The sequence below is a fragment of the Zalophus californianus genome, chromosome 6 (genome assembly GCF_009762305.2).
Source record: "Zalophus californianus isolate mZalCal1 chromosome 6, mZalCal1.pri.v2, whole genome shotgun sequence".
NCBI classification, from domain to species: Eukaryota; Metazoa; Chordata; class Mammalia; order Carnivora; family Otariidae; genus Zalophus; species Zalophus californianus.
The window spans coordinates 125,528,318-125,546,209 of record NC_045600.1 but is presented as its reverse complement, the minus strand read 5'-3'; the positions used below and the strand labels follow the sequence as shown (position 1 = coordinate 125,546,209).

The 17,892-nt window shown below is 54.7% G+C and overlaps 1 protein-coding gene across 12 annotated transcripts in view; it reads right to left on the bottom strand.

Moving 5' to 3' along the window:
* Positions 1-17,892, bottom strand: part of APBA2 (amyloid beta precursor protein binding family A member 2) — a 232,821-nt gene that overhangs the window by 16,570 nt on the left and 198,359 nt on the right. For 11 of the 12 annotated variants that reach the window (XM_027572490.1, XM_027572488.1, XM_027572487.1 and 8 more), the window contains 4 exons: positions 8,057-8,202; positions 6,994-7,029; positions 3,742-3,828; positions 1,099-1,284 (listed from right to left, as the gene is read on the bottom strand). In XM_027572490.1, the coding sequence (XP_027428291.1) occupies positions 1,099-1,284; positions 3,742-3,828; positions 6,994-7,029; positions 8,057-8,202 (455 nt within the window). The remainder of the gene's footprint in view (positions 1-1,098; positions 1,285-3,741; positions 3,829-6,993; positions 7,030-8,056; positions 8,203-17,892) is intronic. The other variant, XM_027572499.1, reaches the window with a different exon arrangement.

The following is a 17,892-nucleotide window of genomic DNA, read 5'->3' as shown; positions in this document are numbered from 1 at the left end:
CAGCGGCACCCCTGACGCTAGCCCTCAGCCCACAGCCATCCACAGGGGCCGGTACCCTTTGCCACTGGCCTTACCCTGCCCATCACTCACAGCCCTTCCCGAGGGCCCATCTCCCCCCACCAGGTCTCTAAGTCATCCTCAAGCCCTGAGTCACACGGAAGTGCCCATCCAGGTGCCCGTGGAGATCTGGATCGTGGGGAGAGGAATCCGTGTGCGCACAGCACTCTCCTGGCCTCACAGCACTGAACACTCTCTTCTCCCATCAATATACCATCGCTTCAAAGCACTTCTAGATGACTTCAACTTCTTAGCAAAAGGATGACTACCTCCATCCCTCAGCCCTGCCTTCAAATATAAAAATCTGGGGGCCATTCCCTTCTGCTTCAGGTGCCTGCCCTGCAAGTCCATATGTGCACAAGAATGCCCCTTTCCAAGGATTCATGGAGAAGCGATGGGTTTTCAAAATTCTACTTTGGCAACACCCGCAAGATCTGCCTGCCAGGGGGCAGCAGAGAGACCTGGCCCACTGTCCCGGGTGCTCACCCCTCGGCCCCCTGCTCCCTTCTCTGGTCTCCTTCTCCCAATTCCAGGCTCAGAAAGATGCTCTCATCCCACTGAAGGAAAGAGTCAAAGGGCTCATGGTCTCTTAGCGAGTCTGGAGTATTTTAAATGCCAACATGAAATGGCCATGAGCAAAAGCAGAGCTGTTCCTCGAGCACAGATGTCGCCTCCTTTTGCACAAGCCTGCCGTGTGAAAATGTGCATCTTAACCACAGAAAAGTCAGGGAGTAATTTGTTCTAGGAGAAAAAGATTGTGTTAAAGGATTTCTTCAGATAGCGCCCCTGGCCTATTTAACTACGGTTCAATTTACGAACAGCCCTGAAGGAAGTATTTCATGAAGTGAAGTAAAACTACATTCACTGTCTCTACAAACTCGAGTGTTAGAAGAAAACCCCACTGATTCCACTGGAAACATCCATGATGGTGCACAGGATTTCTACCTGAGACATGGTTTCCAAAGAGCCTGGGATGCCGCCAGAGCCCTGGTGAAGTCGGGGCCGTTGGGAGGGGCGCGGCAGGCCTGCGTGTTTACTTACGTCCTCAGACTCGAACACGTGGCAGATCATCTTGTACTGCTTCTTCCCCTCTTGGGCCCCAGGGGTGGTCTCGATGCAGTCCTGAGAGGCTGACCGGGGCATGCGGCGCCTGGCCATCAGCACCACGATGTTCCCAATGTCCGCGATGTAGGAGATGGTACGCAAGGCGTGGTCCATCATGGTCTCCTGTCAGGAGTGGGGCGGATCCAGGTTAGGAAACATTAGGGAGAACAAGCCATCAAAAAACACTCAAGTCCGGGATTTCTTGGCCTTGACACTAATGACCTTTGCAGGGGGTCTTTCTTGTGAAGGTTTGTTCCATACACTGTAGGATGGTTAGCGGCATCTCTGGCCTCAACCCAGTAGGTGTCAGTAGCCATCACCCCCTTCCCAAGTTGTGACCACCAAAAGAATTTCCAGCCTTTGCCAAATGTCCTCATGGGGGACAACAGCACCCTGGTTGAAAATCACTGCTCCAGGGAACAGAGTGTTTGAGGGCAGTGATGCACAGCCAAGATGAATCTGCCTTCGCCCCACAGCACCCTCCCACTGCTTCTTGGAGGCACGACATCAGGGGGAGCTCTTGGTCCCTGCTGGAGGAAGAGTGGGGAGGCTGTCACCGGGTGAAGCCTGTCCCCACCTGATCAGAGGCGGTCTGTGGCTCTGGAGAAGGGTCCCTTCCCTGCAAGGCACGTGCTTTTCCCTAGCAGATGAGGAAGGCTCCGAGGCCAATGTTTTCCACAGATGAGTTCTTCCCAGGGAGCCCAAGTAGTGCAGGCCCCGGTCAGGGGACACTGAGGCAGCTCCCCTGACTGATGGATGGGTCTCTGTGGCCATTCAATTCCCTCAGCTCCTGGCAGGTCCATTACTCTTGATGGCTTTTGTCGTCTGACAGGAATCTCCACAGAGCGTCGTGAGCATGACCCCTACCTAACAAGGCTGCACACAAAGGCTCTGAAAAACTCATCAGTTGGTCTTTTATTGCCTTTGTGCTTTTTCCACAAAAGAAAAATTGGCTGCTTCTGCAACCTCGGAAGGCCCTTTTCTTCCTCACAGAATCCATTTTTACAGCAGATATTACCCCACGTCTGTCTTCCAGGAGCTGATCTGTTTCCTGGCCAAGGCTAGGGGGGTGGTTTCAAACCACAAGAGCCACTTTTCAGGAGGGGGGACCGGACAGGGAACTGTCGAGGGTGGCTCTTCAGCATTTCCTGATTTCTGGCCACATGCCCCGGGCACAGCCATCGTCCTCGCAGACAGAGGTACAAGTATGAATGCTGGGCTTTATTTTAAAATAGATTTACTGTCTAGCTCTGTTCGTTGCAAGGGCCCAGGAACAAGGAGACCCCTGCGACGGTGAACACGGCCAGCACCCAGGTCTTTGTTTCTGTAATATCATTCCCCATGAAAAGGAACTGTGTGTGGCTCCTCAAGAAATGGCTGATTCCAGGTCTGGGGCAGGGGAAGCGTAAGGGGAGCTCGGAATGCCTCGCTACCTCAGAAAGCAAGGATGTGCTCAGTGACTAAAGGGAAGATGTCAAAGCCACCCAGGACCCAGTTTAAAGGTCTCTGGCTGAATTGGGGATCACCAGAGCACCAAAAAGAATAATAAGGATAATAATTAAAACACAAGTTAAAAAAAACAACTCATCGGTCCACAGTGAAGAGAGAGAGAAAGAAACAAAAAGTCTTCTGCACAGGGAGAGGTCCAATAATAAAAGTGGAGAGCGTGACATAATTAGGAAATGCACCATTTTTGCACTTCCGGTGTTGGAACCAACTCAAGCAAGACGATCACTGGGTGCCAAAACCTGCAGGCAAAATGGGTATTGGGGAACAGGGTCCCCACACATCTGGAGTGTCAGCACACAGATTACTTGCTGATGACAAAGAAGCAAAGGGATCATTACCCTGGTATCTGGCCATCCTCTGTCCTCCAACAGGCCCAGGAATGGAGGTCCGACCCCAGGGACAGTGGGGCCTCCCTCTCCCTCAGCAAACCTCAAGGACACAGCACTGCCTGAGGCCTTCCCGACCCCTCCCTCCCTCTGGCCCATGCCCCTGGCCTCCTGCCCTCTTTCTCCTTGGCTCACTTGTTCCTCACAGATCTGTCTTCTCCACCAACAGCAGTGATGAAGGCCCAGGAAAAATGAGCAGAATCTGACCACAGCACAGGGTTCACAGGTAGAAAATCTTAAGACAGCCCCACCCCTGCTGGAACACCACCCACTCAGAGGGCCGAGGGCTCACACGGCATTTCCACCCTCCTGCTCGATTCCCCAGGCCTGTCATGCACAGGTTTCAGGAAGGCCCTTCTAGAATGCTGATGGTGAGCACACAGCTTCCGACTCCCTGCTCCTTCCCCTTCATTTTGCCTACTTAATCCCAGCTGCAGCACACCTACAGGCAGGCTTTTCTCTGCCTAGCCTGGTGCTCCTCGGCCGCCTGCAGCTCCCTCTAGATTCCACAACCACAACTCATTCAAGACCGGGGTCCGGAGCAACTGTCCTGGGGGACAGCCCTTCAGCTCATTCCCAGAGGGAAAGTTCTCCCGCAGCTAGATCTCGTTCTGCTCTAGTCCCTGAAGTGGGAAGTTAGGGGTTTAAGTACATGATTTTAAACAACGGTCTTTAAAACGCTTACCTGTGTGTCCGCATTTAACACCTTGATCCTCTGGGTGGAGATGAAAAGATCCACTTCGGTCAGAGTCTGGGCATCCCCCTCCGAATTCTAAGAAAGGACAGTGGATACTGTTACAAATAAAATAAATAAATAAATAAATAAACTAACTTGAACAAAGGCCTGACAATTTTACTAATGACCCTGAAAGCCCCTAGAGGGAAATGCTACTCCAGCTTGGAGCAGCCATGGGAAATCTAAATTGCATGCCGCCTTCCAGCGCAATCGGGAGCGAAGTGAGTTCTAAAGGCAGTTTGCACAGGGCGTGAAGAAGGAGGGAGGAGACAGCTTCCGGAAGCCTGAGCATGGAGGGGGGCCGGACGCCTGGGGTCTTGGGTCCCAGCATCCAAAGCGCAGCCCCTCCACTCCCTAAAAAGTAGGCCTGCCTGCCAACCCTTATCAAACTCAGCAAAGGCACAGGGTCTGTGTACTCGGGCTACATACATTTCTGGGATTTGGGATTCCAAATATCCCCAGGAAATGGGGAAGGAATTTTCAAAGAGGATGGATTAGATCGTCAGCCTCTTCTTCTGATTTAAACAGCCCTAGTTATGTCAACCCCCCAGCAGGCTTAATGCTGATCTTCCAAAAACCCTAAGGGAAGCAAGACCCCAACAGGACTCAGTGCTGCCCTCCCAGCAACATGGGAAAAACCAGAAGAAGCTGTCACACAAACGCTCCTGTTTTGTCAGCTCCTGGAGTGTGTTCATTCCATGGCCATTACTTATGTGTCCATGGAATGTTCTAGAAACTCAGGGAACTATGTATCCAGGGTCTGCTCTAAACCAGGACAGCTTTTCATTGCTTTTTACAACCATGGGAATCCTAATTACTACTGCACAGTGGTAATGAAATACAAATTCTTCCGGTTTACCCACTGAGGTAAGAAATTCTTTATGGTCACTGGGAGCCCACAGTGGCATATCTTCCACTTCAAAAGAGCAGAAACTGTGATTTAATTCCTCGCTAAAGAATCTGAAATCCCCCTGCTGACAATTCCTCAAGAAATCGGAGTCGCAGAGAGGCCCTGTATAATATTGATAAATTTGTACTGCAGCTCAGTTTTCAAGATAAAAGGTCTTTGGGGCTTTCAGCCCACCATGAGGTGACACTGTTTTTAACTGATTTTAAAAGAGAAGAGAGTTCAAAATTACCCAGTTGAAGACAGTCTGCAGGAATGTAGAGGAACTACTTTTTCTCTGATTTGAAAAACCAGGTTATAGTGTATGCCCACAAGCTTTTAAACGTTATATATTACGCGACTGTTTCTCAAAACCCTCTTACTTGAGAAAGTAGGTTGGGCCAGAAGCAAAAAAAAAAAAAAAAGGAAAGAAAGTTGCAGGTGGACTTGGTTTTCGTGACAGTTTCTGGAGGAAACTCGAGGCCTGTGCACTTAATGAGAGAAGAGTGACAAACGTGAAGCTGAGCGGGCTCAAACTGGGGGTGAACAGATGAAGCCAAAACATGATCGGCAACAGGGAACAGCAAAGCTCGCCCTGTGATACGCTCTGCTGGAAGAAAGGGGGAGTGTCAATAGCAGGAATCCAACAGAGGGCCACCAGGCAACAGGGTGGGCATGTCTGTGGATGGGGGGGCCATGACCCCATAGTCACCAGCAGGTTAGCTGTGCAGGGGACACTGCTTCCTCCTGGTCCCAGACTCGTGAAGTACCCTCCTCTCAGCACTTGCCTGGCCAGATGTGAGCAGACCAGAAAAGGGACCCTCAGCAACGATCCTGAACATCTCCTTGCCTGCAGGGAAGAACAGCTCTCCAGGTTTACAGCAGGCTGCAGAGGCTGTTCCGAGCTGGATGCACCCGCTCCGGGCCCCTCTGGGCTCCCCCGATGGCAGACCGAGGACCAGGCTGCGGTGTACAACAGAGCCCCGCTCCAGCTGCCTGGTGCTTGGGCAGCCCAGGGGTGCCCTGGGCAAACTGCAGGCTAGGCGTCCCTCTCCTTTGCGGGGAAGCCTACCCCAACCATAGCTCTGCAAAGCCAGGTCCATCTACACTGCCTGGCAGCGCCAAGCAGAAAGCTCACTGGGCAGAGGGAGATGGGTGAGCTCCTTCCTCTCCTACAGCTCAAGGAATCCAAGGAGACACCACTGGGCAAAGAGCAAATGTCACAGGGAGAGAAGTCTCACCGCAGGAGGAAGGGAGAACCCAGACAGGCTCCTGTGGCCATGCAGACAGAAAATGGCTTTCTAGGTGGGAAATGGAGGACTAAATCTCTTGCCATTTAAGCAACAAGCCTGCACTAAATCAGTGTCTTCTGACCCTGAGCATTTGAGATTTCCTGTATTGGGAGGACCCAGCATTTACTAAATGACCAGGTTTACAAACAAATGACTGGAGGTCAACTTGATTTTTTTTTTAATGTTGGCTCATGCTGCAAAAACTCTTTCCCCTGTTTTTTTTTTTTTTAAAGTATGCTCCACACTGGGCATGGAGCCCAATGCAGGGCTTCAACTCACGAGCCTGAGAGCAAGACCTGAGCTGACATCAAGAGTCAGATGCTTGGGGCGCCTGGGTGGCTCAGTCGTTAAGCGTCTGCCTTCAGCTCAGGTCATGATCCCAGGGTCCTGGGATCGAGCCCCGCATCGGGCTCCCTGCTCAGCAAGAAGCCTGCTTCTCCCTCTCCCACTCCCCGCTGCTTGTGTTCCCTCTCTCATTGTCTCTTTCTCTGTCAAAAAATAGATAAAAAATCTTAAGAAAAAAAAAAAAGAGTCAGATGCTTAACTGACTGAGCCACCCAGGCGCTCTGCAGCAACTCTTTCCAGTGGGGAACACATCTCATGGGCAAACTGACCTTCTCACCATCATCCTGATTTAGTAAATTAAGCTTAATGAGTCTTTAAATATCAGAACAATTTAATTAATTTTGTACAGGAGGCCTAAGTGCTAGATGCATCACATGATCATATCAAATGTCACCTGTAAAAACGTCTGCGTGAAACAGTGACATCATGGCATTAACCACGTTCTAGCACAGGAGAGACTAAACAAGAAATTTATAAAAAGGGCGATGACGAGATTCTTCTGTAAGTGGGTGGTTAAAAATTTAAAAACTTGTCTATGGTTTTGTTCCGAAGTCTATCTGCCCAGGGAAGAGGAAAAAGCTGTTTGCCGCATGATGTATGTTCCTACAAACAGGGCCGCCCCCCAAACGTCACAGAATGAGGCCCAGAAACCCAGGCAAACCCCTCAGCCCTACACACCGCTTTTTTCTTGATTTTAGCAGCCTTTTGCATCCTCTGAGCAGCATGTAAGAGAAAAGAAAAACGGATAAAGGAAGAAAGAAAGGAAGAGAAAGAAGGGCGGCCAAGTTATTTCGGTCTTGTCAACACCCTGGGACTTCGGCCTTGTGCTCAGGGGAAGCCCCCCTGCAGGGGCAGGATGAGTGGGCGGCCGCCACGTCAGCGAGCACACACCCTGACCATGAGAAGCCCCCACACGTGTCCCTCGAGCACTGGGAATCACCAACCACCCCCCAGATCTGCGAGGGCGAGACAGGACGGCCGGATGGAGCAATGCCACCGGCCTGCAGAGGCGAACCAGGCTTTCAGGCAGAGGAGCAGGACTGGGTGCGGGGCGGGAGGGCCCTGGGCTCTGCGCTTCTCTTCTCCTGGCCGCCATGGGCTCGTGCCCCAGGCCCCTGCGCCTCCATAAAGGAGGTCAGTGCACCGTGAGGACAGAGGAGGGGCCTGACATGGTTTCTCAGCCCCAGGGGCTGGCAGCATCCACAGACCCCCTCCTGCCTAGAGGGGGCACCTCCGCGGACCACCCTGCCCTTCTCTCTGGACCCCATTAGCTTTGCCGACTTGGCCTCATCCCCCTCTGCCCGGCTGCACCCACTGTTCACAGGCAATTCCGTGTGTAGCCAGCACAGCAAGCATGTCAGAATGCTTGAGGTCATGAATTTAACTGACACATGGGATTTGTTTCCCGTTCTGCAAGCACTTTGGTGCCAAAGACACACATACCATCAAAATGGGACTTGAGGCTCCATCCCAACATGTTTTATGAGTGGAATGCTGTGGACCAATCGCCTCTAAAAATCATACTCCGACTGGCCAGGTGGTGGTTCCTCATGAAGGAGCCAACTGCCCCTGCCCCTGCCCCCGGCCCCGGCATTCTTCCAGACAGGCCAAAGTCGCCCTTGGCCTCGCCAGGCGCCTCAGGCCTTCCTGCTCTCCGTGCTGAGGGCTGTGGGGTCACCCACCCCCACTCCAGTGCCCCCTCCCCCAAAGTGAACCGGGGCTCTGCTAAGCCCACCAGTACCTTGACCCGGCTGACGGCTTCCTGAGCCTGCATCATTCTGATGTTTTTGGAAGGGTTACGTTCTGAGAGCAGCTGGGTGGACCCCAGGTAGTTGGCAGCAAAGATGATCCCATCAATGAGGTCTTCTGGCTCACAGGGACCTGGAACTGATGAGGGCACAGTTAGCATCCTTCCAGAGGACAAAGGAACAAGGCCGCAGGGACAGGGACAAAGGCGTCGCCCATCTGCAGCCGACAGAGGGAGGCCAGTCTCCTTCCCTCATCCCACACGGTGTACAGTGCGAGGAACTATGCAAAATCAACACCCAGGCCAGAAAAGTCCATGTGCATGGCTCAGGAGGACAGTTCCAGGGCCTCGGGCAGTTGTCACTCAGGGCACCTCAGCCTCCAGGAAGGTGACAACCATATGCTGCAATCCCAGAGACGCACTTTCCCAAACCGGACAGCATTTCTGTGCCTGCCCCAGAGCCCTCTGGGACTCAGGACAGGGAGCAGAAACTGCCCACTACCCTCTAGTTCTTCTGGGGCCTTCTCTTCCATTTTTGCACTGTAGGGCTCTGGTCCTGTCACATGCCCACCTGGGTGGGTCCCCACACCCCATACACATCCCATATACCCTCATCCCATACACCCCTGGGTAACATGGTCCTTGCTTCCCCTGCTGCTTCTAGACCAGTGCTGTCAATGGAACTTTCTGCCACGATGTAGAATGTTCTAGCTTGGTGCTGTTTAATACGGGAACCACTAGCCACGTGTGGCTTTGGAGTACTTGAACTGGGGCTACTGCAAGAGGAAATCTTTAAAATTTATGCAATCTAATTAATTTACAGAGAAATAGCCATATGTGGCTAGTGGCTCCTGCCCTGGACAGGCAGCTGTAGGTAAGGTCGGCAAACCCTTTCCGCCAGAGGCTAGATGGCAAATATCTTAGGCTTTGCAGTCTGTGTGCAACCAGTCACCTCTGCATCCGGAGGACAAAAGCAGGCCCAGGCCATCTGTCTATGAGCAGGCACGACTGTGCTCTGGGAAAACCTCATGCACGGACCCGGGTGGCTGGGAGAATTTGGCCCTGGGTCCATAGTCTATAACCTGTAGACCATCGCTCAGCCTTCCTTTCCATGTCACTGCCTTCTTCCCTCTCCCTGCCCGCCCCTCGGCCAGACCCTTCCTTCTGAGGGACCTTGGCTCTGGCTCTCAGGCTCCCCCTCACTCCAGGGTCCACAGGGCTGGCTGTCCTGTGGCTCCCTGGTCCCCATGACCAGCAGTCCCCTCTGGACACCCCCCCCCCATCTAGCTGTTCCGTGTTCTCCCCTCTGACCCACTCTGCTGCTAAAGGCATCAACCTGCCTAGTCTGGATGCTGCTGTCCACCAGTCCCATAACATCTGCCCAACACCCTCGACTCCCAGCCCCACCTGTCGGCCCCAGGGCCTCGGCACAACTCCAACCACCTGTTACCTGCGGGCCTGCAGCTGGAAAAAGCCAGAACCACCCAACAAGGCAGACTGGTTCCATTCCAAATTCAAGGACCAAAATGCTCTCAAAACTTGCTGGTGACCCCGAAAGATGCCCCTGAGAAGTGCCCCCTCTCCCTCTGGGCAAGCACCATTTCATACCTTCCCCCATCTCCTCGAACCTCCAGCTGCCCCTCCCTTGGCTGTACTCGACAGAGCCTCACCTCCGCTCCCCGTGTGGCGGGTTACCTGTGACCCCATCCCTCTCTGAACCACGTCCTATATCAGCTGGGTTTTCCAACAGCTTTTAAATATCCTCCCGTGTCCCCAGGCGGGTTCAAAAGCCTCCCTCCCCACATCCCCACCTCCCGTGGACCCCCTCCCTCCTCCCTCTGGAGGACAAATGTCTAGAAAGAACTGCCTGTTTGGCTTGCACCCATTCCTCAGCATGTCCCCGCCTGGCCGCTACCTCCCCACTCCAACACCACCGAAGTGAGCGCTATGTGCGACCTCCGTACCCTCACGTCGGGAGGCCTGTGGTCATCATCTCCTCCTCCCTTTCTGGCTGTTCCTTCTCAGCTCCCCGTAGGCTCATCCTCCTCCATGAGGCCATGGAATGTAGGCATCCTGCGGACTCCGTGCTGGCAAAGGACACTGTAGCTCTCTGAACCCCAACCCCACATACTCAACAGCCTACTTGCTGGCTCCCTGGGATGGCCCCCTCTCGACACGCCCAAAGCAAAGCTCCATCCGGGCACTGAGCCCAGTTCCTCGTCTCAGACCCCGCCCCCATCCCAGGTACACAGGCCTTCACCCCCGTATCCAGCCCATCCCCGAGGGCTGTCCCTCTGCTTTGCCACCAAACCTATCCCGAGTGTGTCTCTGTCCAGTTCTGCCACCACCACCACCACCTCCTTCCATCCTGGACCTGAGGATGGCCTTCAACTAGCCCGTGTGAACTGCAATGGACTGCCTGTGTCCCTCCAAAATCCCTATGTGGAAGCCCTAACCCCCCATGGGATGGTATTAGAAGTATGACCTCTGGGAGGTGAGGTGGGGGGTCAGGAGGGTAGAGCCCTCAGGAATGGGATCTGTGCCCTCATAAAAGGGACCCCAGAGAGCAATCTTGCCTGCTTTCTGTCACATGTGGACACAGAAAGAAGGTGGCCGTCTTTCACCTGGAAGGGGGCTCGCACCAGAACCCGACCACATGAGTACCCTGATCTGGGACTTCCATCCTCCGCTGTTTATACACCCCCAGCCTCTGGTGCTTTGTTAGAGCAGCAAGACTAAGACCTGAACCTTCTACCCACAGACTACTCCCCATGCTGCCACGAGAGGGTCTTTCTAGAAATCTGATCTTTTTGCCTCCCCTGCTCTAAACGGCATGGGGCCTCTCATTCTTTCAGGTGAGAGGCAGGGGTCCCTGAGCCCCCAAACACAGTGTTCCCATTCAGAGGTACGCACATGTGAGGGGACAAGGGCAGTTTTGCTGGGCTCTGTCATCTGGACGTCAGCAGACCCCCAGGGACTGGGGCCCCAGCTCCGGCCCGCATGCCCACCCGAGGCTGCTCGGGCACTGGGGGCTCAGTGAGCGGCCCACCATGAGCAGACTGTCACCCCAAGAAGTGAACGCACAGCCTCCCTGACACCTGGTCACCCCTGGATTCAGGGCAGGTTTTCTAAATTACTCTCTGAAACTTTAGTTCTCTTCAAACCACAGGAGAAAATGGCCCAAGGTGAGATGCCTGGGAGGGGACCTGTGCTTTAGGCTTTCACAGGAACAAGCTTCAGCCCTGTGGACTTTCCAGTAAAGCTCCGAAATTGGTCATAGCGTGTGTCCATTAGCCTCAGCTGTCTGCCTGAAGACCCCTCCCCAGGGGCTCACATGTCCGACTTGCACCCGGGGGTCTACTACCGTCTCTTTCACGCCAGCACCACAGCTTCTGCACTAAAGCCAGTTTTATAAAGTGCTTCAGAACAGGTCAAGTATTCTGAAGGTTGAAAGGAATCCATTAGTAATAACGGGCCCCAGCAGGTCCCAACTTAGGAATGCCCCGGGTCATGCCCCATGGAAGGTGTGGGGGGTCCTCCCATCGTGACACCACTGCCCTGGGGACCCCCTCCCTTTCTCCCCACTGACCCTGACAGCCTCCCCAAGCAGCACCCAGAGGAAGTACCCCTTCCTCTTGGGTGCTCAGGTGGTTTGCTCCAGGGATCTTGGATGACACTTTTGGAAGCCTCTCCCATACCTTCAGGGAACCAAGCCCAAGGCTCCATCCCTCAGCCCCCAGCCCTGTCCGAGAAGCCACTGATGCCTCAGGGCCTCCCTGGCCCTCCCCCATAGATGGACACCCCCATGACTTCCACAGTCTGCTGGCAAAGCCTTTCCCCAAGTCTGAAGCCCCTCACTCAGCCCCAACTCTGTCATCTGTGTCTGGAGGAAAGAAGAAACTTCTGCTCCAGAACCAAGTGAAGGGGTCCTTTTAAGAGCCTCGGGTTGGGGAGGACAGACACAAGGAAGTAGGGCCTGGGTCTGGAGGGGGAGAGCTGCCCCCCTGCGTGGTCTCCCCACCACATCCATTTCTCTGGGAAAGCTCTTCCCAACCGGCTGACATTGCTGGATCTGGAGGAGGCTGCCTGGGACAGCAGAGGGGTGGTGGTCAAAGGGCTCCACAGCCTCGGGGCTCAGTGAAGGCCAAGGGAGGGGATGGGTGCAGGCGGCATGAGAAGGGGGCATGAGGGCCTTGGTGGGGGGTAAACTTTGGGCTTAAGGGCTGGTGGTGGGAGGAATTGGGGGTGGAGGTTGGGGGCTGGGGCCAGGTGGGCTGGAGGGCCCAGGGGTACCCTAGCTTCTGGCAGGTTTGTAAGCTCACCATTCCAGTGTTTAAAAGACACCCCAGAAAAGCACGACTCCAATGCATGTTCAGATCAAGCGTTCCTCATCTCATTGTCCCTGCCACCTTCCCCAAAGGTCTGAGCAAGCGGCCATGTGGGATAATGGTGCCTTCTCTTGTAGCCCGGCCTACCCAGCCTTCCAGGCCACAAAGTCTGGCCTCCAGTCGGCGCTGGCTCTCTCCCAATTCTGCAGAGAGGGAAGGCACCTGCCCCTCCCCCCCACCCGTCAACTTTGAGGGACAGTCCGTGGGGGCTGGGACAGCCATGACAAGGAATGGGACTAAGGCAAGGAGGTGCCCTCTCTCGGAGAGTTGGGTAAACAAAGCCAACAAGGTCTTTTCAGACAATGAGAACTAGGAGGCAGGAAGCAAACCTGTTGTGAGGGGGTCAGGGACGCATGCGGATCTGACGAGGAAGGGGAAGGCTGCTCTCAGAAGCCAAGGTGAGCACAGACCCGAATGATGCAAAGGGAGATACCTGAAAAGGAGTGTGTTTTCTGGGTCCCTCTCAGGGTCCCGAATGTCCGAAGGGAGGTGGGGACAGCCCTCCAGGGTCCACAGAGCCTGCCCAGGGATCCAGGGACACGGCCAGAGTCTGAGCTCTTCCACCTGCCCTGCTCGAAAAGGCTTTGTGCCCTTGGAACAGTCATCTCTCTCTTTTCTTGGGGGGGGGGGCTCAATTTACTCACCAGCCAAATGGGGTGAAGGGGAACTCCTGATTTCTATCTCCATAGGGTTTTCGCAAAGCTAAGATTAATAGGATGAGCGTCATAAATGCTAAAAGCATATAAAGTACAAGGCATTAGTTAATGAATTCTTGGCTTTTATTTGCACGTAACTCAAAAGACAAGAGGCAGCACTCAGCTGAGGCAGGGCGAGCGCCAGATGAGGGGGCCACAGCACTGAGAGGCGGCAGGGCCCGAGGCCGGTGAGTGTGCTCACATGGCCTGTGGGCACGCGGCGTGACAGCTCACTGAGGCTCAGACGACAAGGGACGCCATGGTCACGCTGATATTAAGGGACAATGCAGGGGCCAGACCCAAAGGCAGCCACATCCTGGATGGCGGCCTCCACCATCACCGACGTGGAGACTCCCCCCACTGCAGGCACAAAGTGGTGCAAACCTCTTCCAAACCCGGTACCCTGTGGGGCAGTGGGAGGTAGCAGGTCATTTAAAACACCTGAAGCTGAAGTCAGGGAAGGAGGGACAGAAGAAGATCCCAAGCAGCTCTTCTGTTTCCGGAATCGTGTTCAGAGCTCAAGAAGCCTGCAGAGGCCCCAATCCCATTGGAGAAATTCTGCCTCAGTGGACCCAGAGTGGCTTCTGGGAATCTGCATCACACACACACACCCCAGTCACACTGAAGAGCACCCCTCTGGGCAAACCTGATCTCTGGCACACAAGCACTCCCCCGCTTCCCCCCCCCCCCCCCCCCCCCCCCCGTCCTCTTAGGAGCAAAGCCCGCTGATAGGCCAGTCCAGCACCTGTTTTCTCAGGCGGAGCTGGCTCTTTACAAAGCCCCACGTCCCAAGGGCAAGAGTCCTGGCTGCTCCTTCCATCTCAGGCACCTTGATCCTCGCTCTGGAGAGGTCAACCCCCCTCCGGCTGGCCAGGGCTGGCGGCACCAAAGGGGGGGAGTAGGGGATGGGAAGGGGGTGGCTGCAGAATGGGGAGGGGCGTGGAGGGAGGAACCCCTCCCTGCCCATCCATCAGCAGCCCTGGTGTGCACGTCACCAGCTAGGGGAAGGCAGGTGCCACCCTGCCCCTCAGGGCTTCTGACTGAAGTGTGCTCATTTTTACTATCTTCCGCCATCTTCCCCTCAGGCCTCATTCTCTGCAGTGAGTGTGGTTCCAAGTGCCCATGATTTGCTGATTGTCACCCCACAGCAGGGCCCGAGCCGCCCGTCCTCCCCGCAGTGACCATTACTGACCAGTAGATGGTGCCGCTGCGTTCTGCAGGAAAGTCCGGGTGGTCCCAGCCGCCCTGGGTAACTGCTCGCCCCCACCCTCAGCCAGCACCCACCGCCTGGGCCCGGCCAAGGGTCCTCACACCCTAACTGTGGGTAGGAGTCGAACGGCAGTCCGTGGAACCTGTCCCTGGGGGTGGGAGGTTAGGCTTGCCTTTTGAATGGATTCCTAGCCTCTGAGGCCCCTGTCCTTTGCCTTTCTCCTTGCCACTTCCCAGGGTGACCTTGGGCAGCTCGCCAGATCCTTCTGAAATTCGTATCCTGTTTCAATCTATGTCCCAAATTCGTATCCTGTTTCAATCTATGTCCCTGAGTAGATATATTAAAAGCCGGCCCCATCTCCCCCCTCCCCCGGAGTGAGACCCACCAGATCTGGGGGCACAGACTCCTGTGTGTGAAGGGCAATCCCGGGCAGTGGGGCCTACCACCAGCACCCATGGACACCTGCTCCCTGGGAAGAGGCCAGTGGAAGATTCGGTCTTTGTTACAACTCCAAAAGATGCCCACCTCGGCCACCCACCTCTGCCAGAGGTGCTTGTCATTCCCATCTTGTTCTTTTTTTCAAAAAGGAAACACTACAAAACAAAAACGGTACCTCCAGCATCCTGCCTGCCTGTTAGACCCACGCCCACCTGCACACTTATTAGGAAGCAGAGAAGAGTGGTCGGTGTGGGGAGGCGGGTATTTCAGGCTCGCAGTCACCGCGCTCAACTCCAATCATGAAATGCAGAACCAAAAATCAAACAGTTTCATGACAAGACTAAAGCAGCTGGTCCTCCATGTCTGGGCATAAATTGTTCTTATTTGGCTCAACTCTTGAACTAACCTTATGCCAAGACCACCAGAAGGAGACAGAATGACAAAAGAATAAAGACAGGTTTAAAGGCGATCCTATATCCCCAGTGATCTCTCCTTTTTGTTTTCTTGTTGTGATATAGATCGTACAAACAGCAGTGTATGCAGAATGTATCTGCACAGTTCGGACATGAAGAATAAGGTGCGCCAGGCTCCTTCCTCCTGGAGGAAGCCTCCATTTGAAATGTCTGTCAGAAAATCTCAGCCCTGCGGACCTCTCTGAGCAGGGAAGGGATGGGAGGTCCCAGAGTCATGCCTTGGAGCTCCTGTCCCTGACACCTTTGGGGGGAATTATCCTGAAGGTGGGTGGTGGACAGAGGCTTCCCACAAGTGGTCTGGATCCAGGTGATCTCATTAATTCCAAGACGTGTGCCTGCTTCTACTTGTCTTGGCGGGCGGGGCACACGGACGGCTGGGTAGAGCCAGAGCACAGGCAAGGACAGGCGTATGAGTGTGCATCTGAGAGGTCGCCTAGTACAGCGCCCAGCCCTGACACAACAGACCTCTGCATGTAACAAAGGTCTAGTTCTCCTTGGTCCTCAACCACCTCGTGAAGCAGATCTCAATGTCCCAATTTTATAAATAAGGACAGTTCCCATGGGGTCAAATGACTTTACACAAGACCACCGCCACTGATTCAGGTACTAATAAGGATTTTTGAGCCCTCACATGAGGACAGAAAACATGGAGCTCACAGGCTGACATCAGTCCCACAGTCCCCAGATAAATGCATCGGGATGGTGCATGGTGAATGCCGTGAAGGAAGGACGCTGCGCCAGTGAAGAAGCAACAGGGGAGTCTGCCCTTGAGAAGAATCTGGGGGCAGCTGTTCGCTGAGCTGAGGCCCGAAGGATGCAAAGGAATCAAAAAACCACAGAGGGAAAGGAGAAGAGAGCTTTCCAGGCTCAGACAAGAGCAGGTGCAAAGGCCCCGGGGGTGACAGAGTACAGCATCTTTCAAAAGCTCCAAAATGTGCAAACTGCCCAGGCGCATGGGGTGGGCCAGCGTTTGGAACAAGCTGAGGCCGCAGAGAGAGTGCTGGTCAGAGGGGAGGCTCTTGGGGCTACACCAAGGACTGTCATTGCAGGGTAGTGGTCAGGGAAGTGGCCCGACCTGTCATTAGAAAGCAACTCTGGCCACAGCGAGGCAAACCACGGAGGGGAAGAAGGGAGAGCATCTGGGAGGCTACTGCAGCTGTCCTAGCAAGTGAGTGAGTGAGTGATGATGATGGTGGTGGTGGTGGTGGTGGTGGTGATGGTGATGGGTGTGGACCAGGGCGATGATGCTCCCCAAGAGACAGCGACAGACTGGATCCATCCACTCTGGAGTTTCAATTCCACAGGAGTGCTGGAAAGCAGGCTGTACCACTGGACGGACAAAGCTGCAGCTTTCAGGAGGGGACACTGGGAGGGAGCTGCCTTGGGGATGGGGATTCTGGGCGAGTCTAGATGCAGGAACCTGGGAGACTTCCAAAGGAGTTCGGGAGGCAGCTGGACTCAGGGATCCTGATAAAGCGTGCGTCGGTGCCAGGTGAAGCTGCAGACACAGAAGAATCATCGGGGGGGGGGGGTGTGTGTGGCTGGGTGGGGAGGGGTCCCAGGACCCAGCACTGCCGAGCTCCAGCACCCTGTGCCCAGGGGGTGCCCACACTGGCAGGAGGAGAAAGGAGCCCTCACGTTCCTGGCACACAGCGACCGGGAAGCCAGCAGTAATCCCAGAGAGCCAGCCAGAGGGCTTCGGCATGTAGGGATGAGTTTAAAAGAAGTCTGGCTTAGAAGAGGAAAGCAGAGTGCTGGCTACATGTGATGGACACATGCAGGCTGGAACAGATGCTCTCAGAAGCCCGCAGAAGATACAGGAGAGAAAACACAGACGTCAGAGCAGGTGAGGTTCAAAAGCGCAGAGAGGGACCTGGTCTCAGCTGGGAGGAGGCGCCACAGCTGAGGGCACAGGACAGGGAGCGGGGGCTTGGAGCAGGCACAGTACTGAGACCACGCGCCGGGCAGGCCACCGAAATGAGCGCAGGGAAGGGAAAGTGTGTCAAGAGTAGGTGAGGAGGCAGGAGGAGATGAATCTGAGTCGTGAAATTGGACCTCAGGTCAGACCTTCGACCAGCAGATCTGGGGCGTGGTCTCTGGGCCCTGGCGGGGCTCCAGCTGCCCTGAACGCCAAACCCCACGGCCACCACACCAGCCTGTCCCAGAGCCAGGCGGCCGGCACTGCGGTGGGCTGAGCTGTGCCTCCAGGAAGCCCCTGTTAAAGGCGACCCTAATAAGGAGGCTGCTATAGAAGAGAAGATGCTGTCTGAGAAACCAGAGCCTCAGAACATTGCCTGGCAGAGGCCCTGCCTGGGGGTGCAGGACAGGTTGGGTCATCACTGAAGGAAAGGATCTGAAAGTTCCAGAGCGTGGAATATTAGACACCCAACAAGCAAGATAAAGTCACTGGCTGCTGGGAGGAAAAGAGTCAAGGAAGGTCAATGCCAAGCTCAGTACAGTGGACAGATTTGCCCAAGGCAGGTCCTAAGCATAAGCTTGGACCTGGGAGAAAGGGCAGAATGAATACAAAAACTGGCCAAAAATAGGAAAAGGCACAGGCATAAAGCTGCTCACTGCAGCACTATCTCTAAGAGCAAAACCCTGGGAACCACCCAAATGTTCCTGC